The sequence below is a fragment of the Electrophorus electricus genome, chromosome 11 (assembly GCF_041902795.1).
Source record: "Electrophorus electricus isolate QZ-2024a chromosome 11, ASM4190279v1, whole genome shotgun sequence".
NCBI lineage: Eukaryota > Metazoa > Chordata > Actinopteri > Gymnotiformes > Gymnotidae > Electrophorus > Electrophorus electricus.
The window spans coordinates 26533836-26548778 of NC_137507.1; the positions used below are offsets into that span (position 1 = coordinate 26533836).

General features: G+C 42.5%; 2 protein-coding genes across 5 annotated transcripts; one reads left to right on the forward strand and one right to left on the reverse strand.

The window, feature by feature from the left end:
- Nucleotides 1–5576: 5576 nt before the first annotated feature.
- Nucleotides 5577–7382, reverse strand: jund (JunD proto-oncogene, AP-1 transcription factor subunit). The gene has a single exon (XM_027023772.3). The coding sequence runs from the start codon at nt 7108–7110 to the stop codon at nt 6220–6222; it is 891 nt and encodes a 296-aa protein (XP_026879573.1). The 5' UTR covers nt 7111–7382; the 3' UTR covers nt 5577–6219.
- Nucleotides 7383–7412: 30 nt separating this feature from the next.
- pgpep1 (pyroglutamyl-peptidase I) lies at nt 7413–14766 on the forward strand. Of its 4 annotated transcripts, none has more exons than XM_027023774.3 (6): nt 7413–7541; nt 8227–8455; nt 10540–10592; nt 10999–11115; nt 12211–12443; nt 12837–14766. In XM_027023774.3, exons 2-6 carry the CDS (start codon nt 8266–8268, stop codon nt 13027–13029), a joined length of 786 nt encoding a protein of 261 aa, XP_026879575.2. In that variant the 5' UTR covers nt 7413–7541; nt 8227–8265; the 3' UTR covers nt 13030–14766. The 4 variants fall into 4 exon arrangements, with proteins under 4 accessions (XP_026879575.2, XP_026879576.2, XP_026879574.2 ...); XM_027023775.3 differs by adding an exon at nt 8822–9898 and having other exon boundaries at nt 7452–8455; XM_027023773.3 differs by having other exon boundaries at nt 7452–7808.
- Nucleotides 14767–14943: the final 177 nt, after the last annotated feature.

Below are 14943 nucleotides of genomic sequence, written 5' to 3' on the forward strand. Positions count from 1 at the left end.
ATGACTGTATCTGTATATGACTGTACCTGACAGGTTTGACCAAACATGTGCAGACACTTCACTGCAATTGTTATGGCAAGTTTATCATCACACTATCTGATAGACTCCTTTTGGACATGTATTAAGCGATTTCACTCTCAATAATTTGAGCAATCATTTGTTCTTATTCATACATATTCAGATATAAATTGCACATTTATGATCATAATCATGCAGGCGCACTGGTAGCAAACGGATCCAGAAACCGGTGTATTCAGCATTCTTGTTAATGAAGCCTACAGCAGGATGGCATCCTCTGTTCCGCGTGCTGTGTTTATTATCGTCACCTGGATTCATGCAGTCGTTGCGGAATTAACTTTTCTGCTTCAGAGACACTGGGGCGACAACTCCTTCCAGCATTTGGGGAGTGATGAGATCCAGACAGGGATCTACGCTCATCTGGGAAATGGCTCTCCAACTCATACTGAGCCCTAGTGGGGGCCAGGTCTAGTTTTTCCCAGAATCTCGTTGAACGTGATGATTCATTTGGAAGCCACTTTAAATGCCTGAATTATTTTTCCTGAGTCAGCTGAATCGAAACCGACCAACTACGGTTCATCCTTTTCCTATCTGCCGTTGTTAAGTGGGCTGCCGGAACAGCCGAGGTTGTTTTGCTGTGAATGATAAATGCTGGCATACTAAATTACACAACTTGCTACACACAGCCCAACTGAGACACGCGACGAGTGTGTAATGTAAAGGTTAGGCAGGACTTTCTTCCTCCACATAAATGATGGGAGACTTCACACGTAACCAGAAACCACTGGATTCAATCCCAAAGTGTAAGTTTATCAGAAACCAGACATCCTTGTGGAATGACCAAGTGTAACCGAATTGCATCACGGAATTACCAGCAGTTATGCTGATGCCAAAATACTTTAAAGATGAGAAAACTGGGCAACATTGGAGCAATTTCACACCAAACTCGACGCTGTTGTGGTCAGCAGTTCCAGCCTGGTGGTCACACGTTGTGGTCCAGTAGCAGTTACTCTAAACAGACCCCATATGCATTGGAATGGATGGCTCGTAATGATTACACAATGGCAAAAGGCTTGAAAGCAAGGATCACATTTTAAAAGCCAATAGAGGAACTGGTACCGCATAAATAAAGAGGGAAAATGAAACACATTCCTTAATCAAAAAGAAGACCAAAATCCAGCAGTACAGCAGCACATGGAATTTGGGCACTTCCTCTGAAAAAGGCTCCATCAGCCTGACCTGGGGTGCTAAGAAATTGCCCCACCATTTTGCTTCAACCTCATAATTAGTGGCCGTGTTTGCCAGATGACTGGTTTAGCCATTTTCCCACGTCGTCTCATTAGTGAAGAGTGATTTCATGTCACGATTCAAAGCTTTGGCTCGGGCTTTGCTGTGTGGGCTCATCATGGCATTGCAAAGCTCAATCTGAATTTATGGTACTATGGAAGTTAAAATATCATCCAGACCAACAGGGCACAGTACTAATTTGAAAAATTGCCAAAATTACAGAACTTTAAAGGATCAGGGGGCCTTACTGAACAACACGTCAAATGCCTGATGATTGTTGAATTCTAGCGCGCTTATCAGTCATTTTCTGTGCATCTCTTCTTAAGGTGAATCTTCTTGATATGTTTCTAAATTTAAGACCAAGGACATACTACACTCCACAGTAGATGTATTTCTGGAAGCGATTTAGCACTACCTCCTCTGCCTTTGCTGATACATTCTGTCCTACATATCGCACAGTCTTGGCCAGAACTGAAGCACTCAGAGTGCTCGAACTTTGATGCCCCCGGATCTGTCGGCCATCTAGCGGACTGCAGACAGACTCGGCAGAGCTCCCTCAAGTCCCGACAGCTGAAGCTGTCAGGGTGCAGCGGCAAGGAAGCCGGGATGAACTAGGCCGCCGGCGTGTGGGCAAGAATGTTTCATTATCTCTGCTTTACATCCAGCTTTTTTGGACTTTTTGATATTGGCTAATTGTTACAAGTAGGAAAGATTTACAGCCAGAATCACATAATTATGAATTTTAGATAATCAGTAGTTCTTCAAGCCCCTGTGTAGCACTGTATCCATTCAGGCATCCTGGATGTACAGTACACTCCTGCTCACCTGCTAAGACTCTGAACCAGTCATCATCTGTAGCAAAGACTGTAAAAAGAGTTCAGTCATTTAGGGTGAACTGAGTCTTCCTCTAATGATAAGGTCTACGAGAATTGCTACCCTCCGGTCAGTCGGTGGGGCAGTTGAAGGCATCCTATTGTTCTCTCCGAGGAGAGAAAGCACTTAGGTGGGCCACATCAGCCCGGCCACAGCTAAGTCCATCTGACAGATATCTCACTCTCGCCTGCTCAGACGGGGTTCTTTATGCCCAGTCATACACAGAATGGGGGGAATTTTCTCCTGACACTTGCCTATGCATTCTCGTCCACTTTGGATCAACACTGATTTCGTTGTCTCTGGCAAACAGGGCAGGCCCATTACGGATTGGACACACAGCCTTGTTTGATTTGCCACTGGATTTTGTTTTAACTTCAATCCATTTCACAGGAAAATGTATTGTGTTTCATTAACATCCACTTCTTTTGAAAGAGGTATTGTTTTATTGCCATTGGACTGTTTATTTGACCTTCTATTGTGTGTGACAGGGTCACTCCAGAGATCAAAATAACTGTGACGGCAAAGAGTAGAATAGGTGCTATTTGTGGTTATATTGCAAGTGGCCAAATGTCATGAAGGTCATATGGAACGACTTGAATAGCTGCTGAAGGGCCTATTAGCCAATACACCGAAGGACAGGAACTCCATGTGAACAATCAGGCAACTCGTATGCTCTGTTTCCCACTGAAGTCCAACAGGTGCGGCCGTACAGAAACAGACCAAGACAGCATATTTCCATGGCAACAGTGAAAGCAGCAAGCACAGCCACAATCATGCCTGACCCCAATTCTGCCTGCTCTACAGCTGATGCCAACCTACAGATAAACCCTGAGTCACGGCTGCCGGACTCGGTTGGACTGTTAATTAACCCTGGCGGCTTGTTTGGAATAACAATAGAGCCATTTAGAGGTCAGCAGGGCAGACATGTCTGAAGCACCAACGAGGAAGCACCAGCAAGTCAACTCTTGTGCAGGAACTTATGAAGGGCAAGTTAAAGGCAACAGCGCAATTGCTCATAAGTGCTCATTATGGGAAAACTCCAGCAGGGGTGGATTTGTGGTTTGATTAGGGGGGGAAAATATTTCAGTGCAGGTGCACCAACACCTATGGTGTGGCTCCCTCTACAGGATAAAACTGCTGTTACAAATATGTCTTTATCAGAATCAGAATCAGACTTGAGAATCACTTTATTCGTTGGTACTTGTCATGTAGAAGAATTTGCCTGGGTCTGACAGAAACTGCACAATGGAACATAGCGTTGCCAAGACACAAGTGGAATGGCATTACCATCTATGGGATAAATATACAAGACATAGAACTAGAACAAAACAACACAAAACAGTAACTACATAAGTTACAACATACATGTTGCAGGAGTGAACCAGACACATTTAAAATATATACATTTCTGCCTGCAAAATTAATTCAGCACTGTGACATGTAAGGTGTGCTTGCATAAACATGGCAGTTTAGTACTGCAGAGCTCATGTGGCCATTATAGTACAGCATTAATAATGACTTTGTGTTTTCCCGCTGGAAAGTAGCGTGTTCTGGGCAGGTTGATCATTCAGCAGAGAGGAACATCTATGTTCAGGTGCCTGTTGGTTTTGGTTTTGAGAACTTTGAAGTGCTTTCCAGGGGGACGTTTCTGAAGTCAGTGATGTCCGGGTCATAAGGAAACTGCGGACCCTCTGGTGGCACCATTCATTGCTTTGGAGCTCAGGAAATATTTGAGGGCTGCAGCCAACGACCTTCTCCGCGTGTTTGATAACATGTTGTAGTTGGTTGCTGGACTGTGCATTAGCAAAGACAAACCACACAACAATAACAGGAGAAGTGGTCTTGCTGTTGACAGTGGCATTGTAGAACTGTGTGAAGCGAGGTCGCAATGCTGTGGTTTTTTTGAGCGTCTCAAGAAACACATGCTTTTCTATGCTTTGTGACAGGAATGATGTTTCTAGCACGTCCATGGATTTCTCTTCCTAATTTCTCTATATGCTGTAATAAGGTGGTGAATTACTTTTCGAAACATCTGTCTTAAGTACCACTAAATATTTGAGTGTCGCTTACTTGAGCAGTGCTACTGTGTCACACCCTCGAATGCAAGACTTTGGAAATGGGGAGTTTGATTACACTGCACGGTACTGCAGAATTTGCAGGAAAGTAACAATACCCCATGGGACCCTGGAACTAGTCCAGCTGTCCCAAACGTGGCATCTGGCAGCTGTGCCCACAAGGTTTGTGTGGTGTACATTACTGCAGCTGTCAGTGGCACACCTCGTGTGTTTAGCGGGTCAGTACCGCAGCAGCCTAAACAGTATCATTCTCAGTATCATTGTTCCCTCGCCCGCAGACCCAAAAAAAGCCGTGTCAAGTTTAGTTTCTGCGGGGGGGGAAAAGAATGGATACTTCTTGGAAAATCCCAAAATGCTGGCTTTGGAAACATATTTTTGTATTAGTATCTTATGGTGTTATCAATACTGTTAAACAGTGCCAGTATATTGGCATAGTTTCTCCTTATGTGTAATATTTAAAGACATTTCCCTACATTGTCAGATTGATCTACTTGCATTAAAGGAGACCAGTCCATTAAATGAGCCCTGTCCTCAGTTGCACTCACACAATTGGCACTGCAAGTTCAAATGATAAAAATCCATGTTCTGCACTTCCAATTTCATAGGCATTTTGCATTATGTTCATGTTACATTCAGTAAATAACCTTTTTGTTTTGACACTTACACAGTATGAGTCTGTGTTTAGTGGTTCAATGGCGTAGTTTTGGAGGGGGGTGGGGGTGTGTGCCCCTCCAAATAATTCCTGCTCACACTACTCAAATAATGTGTTAGGATGGGTGGTTAGAGACTTGAAATGAAACTTACACCTCTAGTTAGGTTTCAATTTCATTTTTGTGAATTGTTAACCTTAAAGTGTTTTCTCAAAATGTTTTGGTTTCTAACAAGTTTGGATTTACTAGATATGAAGTAGTTACTGTTGGCTTTTCTTTAATGCACTTTAAGTTGTATGTTTGTTTTATACACGAGACTGAATGGTGCTCCAGGCTAGTCTGATAGGCAATCGATGCTATACCACTTACAGCCATTAGATGGCCACACATTTTGGAATGAGGATTAGATTTTTTTTTTTTTTCTTTTATGCTCACAGCTATGCAGCCTTCTGCAAAAAAAAAAAAAATGTCACTGAATAGATGAAAGCAGAATAATGGATTCCACCACGTACAATTCAACATATTCTCTTAACCACACACACACACACACACACACACACACCCAAATTTATTAAGCCACGGGCCAAGCAGAGCAGCGAGGGTGAAACCTACTTAAAGAGCACGTTGTGATTAGTGAGCTCATGCAAATGAATTGAACAGCATTAGCAACGGAGCAAATGCAATACAACTTTATTACACAGTATTTCATTTGAAACTCGAAATACACGGAGGGGTGACAAATTCAAAAGAACATTCGGACAAGTAAATCCAACACAAAACGCCAAACAATTAACAATAGCAAAAGATAAGACATTGTGTGAATAGCTGGCTCTATATAAAATAGATAAGGTCATTGGTTAATAAGTGCTTGTAGACGAATAAGGCTTTAAACAAGAAGAGTGCATGCATGACATCTCTGTTCGACCGCACTCATTGAGCTTGTCTCGTTATGCAAAAAAAAAAAAACCCAACAAAAAAAAACCGTAGTGCCTTAGCCTTTTTCTCTGTCCCAAATAGGATGAGAATGCGAGAACAAATATAATAGTGTAATTGGTATTGTGTTCGAGAGACCACCTTAGTCAGTCTGCTACAAAACAATGTAAACATAATCAAAACGTTTTTTTTTTGTTTTGTTTTGTTTTTGTTTTTGTTTTTTTTACATCAGCACCAAAATAAGTGTCCCCTCTTTTGGCAGGGTTCCAGGAAGTCTGAGCATTCTGCTGAACAAACCGATGGTGGGAATCGCATAATCAGTCCGTGACCTCTGAGAACGGTACTGAAGAGAATACTGGATGGAGTTCGCCCTCGACCCGCCGTTAATATGCCTGGACTTGGTTCGGGAGCAGCTGGCAGCCGTTATTCACGTGGTTCATGACTCTCTGTTTCAGCTGCGCCACTTGTTCTCTTAGGACGCTGGCCGTCGAAGCCAGCTCGGTGTTCTGCGTCTTTAGGGTTTTGACCTTGTCTTCCAGTCGCGATATCCTCTCCAGTTTTCTTTTCCTGCACTTGGAGGCGGCTATTCGGTTCCTCAACTTTTTCCTTTCCGCCTTAATGCGCTCCTGCGTGTCCATGTCAATGGGCGACAGAGGCGGGCTGTCTCCGAAGCTCTGCATGTCGGGCACGGTCTGCGGCTCGTCCTTCAGGGACTGGAGCCGCGCCTGCGACTGCTGCGCGCTAATCGGATGCGAGGGCGGTGGTGGGAATGGGATCGTGTCTGTGGAATAATTCACCGTGGTGCCCAGCGGGCTACTTCCAAACGTGCTCAAGTTCGTATAGACGGGAAGGTCCGACGGTAAAGCGAGAGTGGCGCTGCTCGCGAGCCTGCTCAGAGTCGGGGGCGCGCACGGTCCACCGTTCAGTTGGTTCTGCTTGTGGAGATCCTCCAGGGCTTTAACGAAGCCCTCGGCGAATTCCTGCTCGTCGCTCACGGACTTGGGATAAACAAACTGGGATGTCGGGGTCGTGGTAACCATACCATTGGACTGAATGATGAGCCGCTCCAGTTCTGGCGAAGCCAGTTTCAGTAATCCCAGGTCTGGTGAATTGAGTATGCCTTCGGCGTCTCTCAGGTCTGGCTTTAAGTTAGAACTGTTCTGGTCATCTAGGTTTAAACTCATTTCTTTCTTCATCATGCTGTCGTGAGAAAAAACAACAGCGCTTCCTCGGATGTCGTTAAACGCCTCTTCTAGATAGAGGGTTGTTTCCATTCTACACCCTCAAAAGGGGTGAGATGAACTTGTCCAAATGGCTGTTCATTTAGACGTCTTCTCACGCTCAGTAGAAAGTTGTGCGCCCTCACTCCACCGGGAAAAAAGTGCGCTTTCGCTTTCGTGCGCTTTTCCCGGGAATCCTTTATCTTTCGCCCAGTGTCTGGTAAAGAGTCTTTCTGGTACGTAGTCTTTTTTTTATCGCCGTTTGCTACGTCCTGTTGAAGGAGTTATTCTGTCTGTTGCCTCAACGAGTCTTCCCGGGCTCAAGAAATTCTATCTATGGGCGTAAATAAGCATTTGCAAGTTTTCTATCCCTAAAAATTCCATTATGTCATTTCAGAGCGCTCAGATTGGCCAAAAATGACGTTTTCTTCCGGTTTCATTTGAATAAGGGGCTGTGCTAACCGTCGTCGTCATGGAGACGTTAGGTAAACGGCAAACATTGTGGTGCATTGTGGGTTGATGTCATTAAGCGCGTAGAGCGCGGGAGGGTGGGGACAGAGGGCCGCCGCGGTGTTGGCAGGATGGTTCCTGCTTTCGGCGTGTGGAGGCCTTTTGAACGTGTGAATCTGAAGTTTCCACGCCATTTTCATATCTGGTTCTAGTGAGAGTTTTCACACGCCCCCATTTAAAGACAAAGTTAGCCGTCTGATAAGCGGAAGCGATACACTTAGACAATTTTAATTAAAATAAATGTAAGTGTATTATGAACGTTTATGGTGCAGTTATGAGACAGCAAATGTATTTGTGGCTTTCTTACAGTGTTGCACAACTATACTGTAACAGTAGAGCTTGCAGTATTTGTTTTAGTGCATGGCACATATTTATTTCAGTCTTTGTAGTGACATATTTGCAGCTGATCAAGCTGGTAATGTTTTTGAGTCGCCAGTATTTAATGCTTTATATTTTTATTTAATATTTAATATTCACATATAGTCCACTTATAACCCTGAAGAACCCCATATAGTTTTTGTTATTTCTGATTATTTTATTTTATGTTTGTGCAAGATATACTTACTAGTAATAGCAATCCAGATTTAGCTATAGAACATCTTTTTTTTATGGAATATATGTGCATTGATATACTCAATACATCTAAAGATCTTTATCTAGGAGGAAACAGTGGTGTTGCCTTGAAGATGTGACTGAATCATGCTGGTTGGTGTACTTGCCTCTGTGGTTTCTATAAATAACCAAGAAGGCAGAGAAAGATGGAGGGGAAAAAAAATCCCTGATATGACGGTGGGAAGCCATGACGTCCACGGACCATCTGCATCAGAGAGCAGCACCAGCATCACCCGTTTCTATGGCAACTCTGACATGGGTTCTGACGCAGAATCAGGTGAATGGAAGGGGGGTGAGAGGCATAAAGGGAGAAGACCACAGGACATAAGCAACTGTGGCGGATGGAGAGGAAGTGTAGGCGGCAGAGAGCCGTCTTCTTCGCTGGTCTTTTTTTTTCTTTCAGATTCAGAAACTACAATCTGTCGGTGTGGTGATAAGAATGTGGGCGTTTGAATTCACAAAAATGCTGCAGTTCCTTTTGTTTGGTTCTGTGCTGCAGTGACATATTGCTGCTGAGGAGTGGTTGCTGAATGGCTGTTAGCTCTGTTCCCTGGTGTGGCGTGGTTGCTGGATGGATGTTAATTCTGTTCCCTGGTAGAACACCAGTGGGGTAACTTCTCTGTGTTCTTCCTCAAATCCACAGTCCTATCTCTATTGATGTTGGTTGTCTGGTTCAGATGTGCTTCATCTGACTCTGTAGCAAGTTTTTGGTTGCCTACTTCACATGAAGCTCGACGGAGCCAGAGCGTTCAAGTCTGCAAGCCCTTTCCCTGGCCTCCTTAGGGCTGTGCTGCATAGCTGTCCTTCATGACTCATGCACATGTGTGGGGCCCAGTGCCAAAGGGATCAGAGGTGATTCTAATATATGAACACAGCAATGAGAAAGCCTTCCTCTACAACACAAGCACTTAACAGCACCCCAGAGAGTCCCCAAGACCAGCCAACGCAAACAGGTTCGAACTAGATCTCTGCTCCAAGTGACCTAATGCAGGTTGGAGACTGTGCCTGATTTTTATGATCTGCCTTTGCCACTCAGATCAGGCCATCACATATTTTTCAAATTTGTGGTTGGAGAGGAATCAGCTACATGGAGCAAGAGGATGTTTACAGCCATGCACAAATGCTAGACCGGTCTGTTTCCTATTCCAACTTAGTCACGATTGCCCCATTTTAATTAATACATTTTTCATTCTTTAAAACATCTAGAAACTTTAAAACAAATCAGTTCAAACTAATATATTGACCTGGCTTTGCTAGCCTGTGAAATATGCCAAGATACCAATTTCCCAAAGTCCTATAATAATATATGATATAACCCTCTAGAGAAGCTCACCTTGGTTTTGACACGCAGAAACTGGAAATATGTAAATATTCAATTACACGCATTGTAAGAATGAAAAAAACAACAACAACAACTGGTCTACAATGTAAGAAAGGGACGTGATGTTAGACACACGTTGGACACAACCCATGTCTTCGATAACCACATGATCAGCAGGTGACGCTATTGTGCTTCATAACGTTGTGTTCTACGTAAACGTGAAGGAAGAAGACTACAGGAAGAGTTGATGGGAGTTGTATTTACCATCAGTGATCAGGCGGTCGATTCACGTACAACTTGTCCGATGAAACAATATCTTATTATCTAACAAAGCTCACTCAAACGGCCATCGCGTTAGGTTCAGGATAATGGATCCAAAGAAGACGGTTATTGTGACAGGTAAACATTTTGTTTCATGTGCCGCATATTGGTAAACTCTTGTTGGTGGTCGCTTACTGTGAAAACAAAGAATGACTTGATCGAGCGCAGCCTTGTCAAGTAGTTTAGGGCTTTCGCTTGACAGCTGTCGCTCTACGATTGGCTCCGTTAGTGATGATTTTAAAAAACACTAGCAAACTTACGAATCGATACACAACTGTGTTGTTTTTTTTTGTTTGTTTTTTTTGTTCAGTGTTTTAGCATTACCCATTTTAAAAAGAAAACCATTAAATCAAATGTGCGGTTATGATTCAGCTAAATGAAGACTGAATAGGCCAAACACTTCTAAGTGCACTGTGGAAATGTACAGATCAGGCTTGCGATTTACATTTCTGATGATGTTACTAAGGGTTAACGTTAATGATTTGTTGCTGCCAAAGGGTTAATCTACATACAATATTAGTCGAATTTAAACAAGATTAAAAGTTATTCATTAAATCTGGGTTGGATAAATTAGATGAGTGCCCACCAGGCTAGACCGCAGGGCACTCTCTTAAGTTTACAGGCACCTGTTATGTTTGTAGAATGAATGTATGGGACTACCAACATGAACAATGTTGCACAGCTTTGACACTACTGATAATGTTTTGTCTCTTCTACAGGGTTTGAACCATTTGGTGAACATGCTGTTAATGCAAGCTGGGTTGCAGTGCAGGTATGAGTTTTGACACACACACACACACGCTGTTCTTCCCATTTGTTAAGAAGCAAAGTTAAAATGTTACTAACATCATCTTATAAGTTCATGTAGCTTTAAGAATTCCATGTAAAGAGTGTGTCTTAGAAAAAATACACAGCCAGTAAGGCATGCCAAGAATCAGCTGCATCATCCATTGCTTTCACTTACAGTGAGAGCTGTGTGTTTTGGAAACATAGAATTTCCCAAATGTATAATTTTATCAAAAGGCGCAAAAGACATGTTTCTAATTCACTGTCAGCCTAACCATTAACTGAATTTTTAAAAAAATTAAAAAAAGAGAAATGATATTTTGAAGTAAACCCTCTTACAGGTAGGGGTGTGTATGTGTGGGGGGGGGGGGGTGTGTGGGTGTGTTTCTCAGGAGCTGGAGAAATTGGGGCTGGGGCAAATTGTGGACCTGCATGTCACTGAGGTTCCTGTAGAGTACCAAGCAGTCCAGAACCTTCTGCCATCGCTATGGAAACGCTACAAACCACAGGTATAGTTGCTGCCATTTGTTTGACATTGTCAAATGAGTGTAGAAGCGTACGGCCCGAGCTCGCAGACACTCACCTTCCTGGACACCGAGGAAGCGGAGTTGCTCGGAGCTGATACCCAGGGCTCGGAGTTTGAGTTCACCAATTTCACACTGCCAAATTATGCTTAATCAGCCAGTTACATACATACATATATACAGTTACATGTTGATGTTTCCTTTATAAATTTTACAACTCTTTTCAGGATATCACTCAAAACAATTTTCAAACTATGCATGTGAGTTGATGTTTCTCTATGATAATATACATTCTGTGTATGTGTAATGCATGTGTAACATCAAGACATTATTGCCATAATATGCTATTGTATAGAACGATAAAGGACACAAGCTCAGCAAAGTGGGCATAAATGCTTTTATTTACTTGTTTATTTTATACACACACACACAGAGTTATATTTCTGAGTAATATGAACCTTTTGAAGTGTGACTCTGTACTTTAGCACTCTGTGAAGTTGTAGTGCAGACTACCCGCTTTCATTTTAGCATATCCATTTCATGTGAGCTGTGTAATAATTGCAGCTTTTTATACTCATTCTTCCCACTTCGATTGACCAAACGTAATTGGAAATTTGTCTGCTCAGTTGCTTCTTGGCCATCCAGAGCTAAACAAAAAGATAACGTGGCTGTTGCTTCTCAGCATGATTCAGGTTGGCATGAAAACAGCTCAACAGAGTACATCAGGTAGAGATGTACCTGAAATATCACCTGTTTGCTACCTTGCTATGAACCAATAACAGTCAGGTGAGCAGATTAGCCACAGCAAAAGCCTTGTTAAGCCACAGAAGAACATTGCAGTGGATAAATGGAGAATACTTTAAGTCTTGAAGAAAAAAACATTTCAATATTTGAACAGGTCAATCACAATTGAGCAATGTAGGCATAACATCTCAGGAGGGTCACCACAAGATGCAAACCACTGGCTTTGACAGCAGAATGGCCAGGTCACAGTTTGCTTTAAAAATCGTAAAAACCTTTTACAATCAATGAATGCCCACAAAAATAACTGTTGAAACTAATTTCTTTTACTTTCCAAAGTTAATGGTCCATGTTGGAGTTTCCGGAATGGCCACAACAGTTACCCTTGAAAAATGTGGCCATAACCATGGTTACACGCGACTTGACAACTGTCACTTCTGCCCTGAAAGCGAGTGTTGCATGGAGGACGGGCCAGACTGTATCAGTTCAGTCTTAGATATGGATGCTGTCTGCAAGAGGGTCAACTCCTCAGAACTTGGTGTCACTGTATCTGTTTCTAAGGATGCTGGCAGGTACACACTCAAAACATTTACAGTTACAAGGTACACACTTTTATCCAAAGCAACTTACAGTCATGACTGAGTACAGTATGAACAATTAAGGTTTAAAGGCCTTGCTCAGGGGCCTAACAGTGGCAAATTGGAAACAGTGGTGCTTGAACTGTCAAACTTCTGATTACTAGTCAAGTACTTTAACCACTGAGCTACCTTTTAACATCCCTTTAAAATCTCCTAAATCTAAGAGAGAAAGAGACTGATCTTGTGTCATGTGTAATTTCTTTATCCTTCATCTACTGCAGTAATCCTATGGAAAGATTGTCTTATTAAGAGTAACAGTGAAACACTGCATGAGGACGGCCACTGTTTAACCTGCATGATGGACAACCCTCTTCTGGCTCCCCACAGGTACTTGTGTGACTACACCTACTACACGTCATTGTACCTGGGCCAGGGGCATTCGGCTTTTATTCACGTGCCACCGCTGGGGAAGCCATACAGCGCAGAGGAGCTGGCCCGTGCCCTCAGGGCCATCGTCTTGGAGATGCTGGAGCAGATGGAGAACAGCACCGTCAAGCAGCACTGCCAGCACGGCCAATGAGAGCGCATGCAGGAGGAGAATCCCACCAGCAGCTCACTTGCCCTCTGTGTAGTGTATGTGCAAAGGACGGGGCTACGATTATGTTCATTGATATCAGTGGTTGCGCACAGTATGCAGAGAATCCTGGGCTGGTTTAAGACGCAGCCTCAGTGAGGCCTACAGCTGCTGTGCCCAGGTAAAATCCAGATGGCACTTTATGGGGTATAATCAAAAGATGCTGAGATGTGGTGGCATGCATAGAGATGATTTTTGACGTGATCTGAATGGAAGCACTGTGCACTTCATTAACCCTTCTATAGCCATGCGCAGTAAGGTTTCCAACACAGTCCCCAAATCCTCTGCAACTTTTTAATATACCCCAGACAGACTCTGAACAGAAAGCTGTCATGTTCCTCGTGCTTCTTTTTGACAGTCTCTTTATATAATGACACATTTTATATTGATCTGGGTGGCTAGGCTCGGAGTAGTGTGTTTTATTTTAGTGGAGATATTGATCTAAAAAATTTTTAAAAAGCAGTGTATTTAGATTGATGTATAAAAGGAATAGGTATCACCTGCCTTATAGGGTTGATTTAGATGTATAATAGCCTGTTCAGTGTAAGCACTGAAATGCTTCCAATGGTCAGATGTGATTAGCTGTAGTATCTGGAAAATACTGTTTTTGAAAATGATGTGTATTTGTAATACATCATCAGTCAACGCACATACTTTGGAAATACCGATGCCTTTTGTATATCAAGATCTTCTGTAAACATTATAAGCAGCTAACAGGAGTATTGTAATTGTCATTCAGCTTTATTTCTGTGAAGGATGATACTGTGAATCAGGAGTGTGTATGACACTAATAATTATTTGTCATTAAGTGAAAGTGCACAAATGATGTCAATCACAAGAAATTTGAGTCTGAATATGGCAGTTAATGTTCTCTCTTTCTCTCTTTCTCTCTCTCTCTCTCTCTCTCCTCCCTCCTTCCTTCCTAAGCAGAGGTGGTGGTGGTGGTGTTTTATTTGTTTTTTGTTAAAGAAAAAACACTGGACCAGTCTGTGAAGCTGATTGCTACAATGTTCCATATTTAACTAGTTATTATCATTTCATATTTAACCTGTGGAGTGGGGTTAGTCATATACATGTGTTACCTAGTTGACATTCCCAAATATATGACACCTGTTTGTTTGCAGCCTAAGCCTAAGGTGTCCCCTATGGCTTGCTTAGGCATTCCAGTTGCTTTATATTATGTCCTCTGACTACTGCAGGTTTTTCAATACCATCAATACATGTTATTACTAAATTGTTTTTCTTTTAGGTTAGTAGCAATGTGTAGATAAATCTCTTAGTTGCAGAGTATGTTTAACATTTTTACTGAGTATACTAGAACTAATGTTTTGTTTTTTCTTTTTTAAATATTAAAGGCTGCGTGCAGTTTGTCTTACACCACGTGCAAACTGTAGTGTTAACTGACTAAGTGACTTGTCCAGACGTTGGCATCTGTGAGGAGTTGGAATCCCTTTTTGTTGTTTCCATGGATAGGGCTACTGCCAGCCTGCATTGCTTCTTTTGCTTTGTTTCTTACCCTGACCACACATCGAAATTCAAAGTTCAGTTCATTTCTGCTACACAATACTGACTCCGTTGCTGTTACACGAGTAAAAGTTGAGGGTTGTGCGAATGTCAAGACCGAATTTCGATACTTCTGGGCAAAAATAAATAAAAATCTATATCTGAACGATCTCAACTCCATCACTATATATGTGTATTGTTTGTTTTTACAAACCTTAAACTGGTATATTCATAGGGGAGCGCTGGCACTTTCACTCCCGAGCCAACTTAGTGAAATGTGAGTTTGCTTGTGTACACGTCATCTTCTCTGTGTGCCGACGTAAAACTCTTGTGCTGTTCACGTCACCATTTCGAGTG

Coding starts and splice junctions, on each gene's coding strand:
- jund (XM_027023772.3), bottom strand. CDS start 7,110: ATGGAAACAACCCTCTATCTAGAAGAGGCGTTTAACGACATCCGAGGA.
- pgpep1 (XM_027023774.3), top strand. CDS start 8,266: ATGCTGGTTGGTGTACTTGCCTCTGTGGTTTCTATAAATAACCAAGAA. Junction 11,116..12,210: donor GGAAACGCTACAAACCACAG/GTATAGTTGCTG, acceptor TACTTTCCAAAG/TTAATGGTCCATGTTGGAGT. Junction 12,444..12,836: donor GTTTCTAAGGATGCTGGCAG/GTACACACTCAA, acceptor GGCTCCCCACAG/GTACTTGTGTGACTACACCT.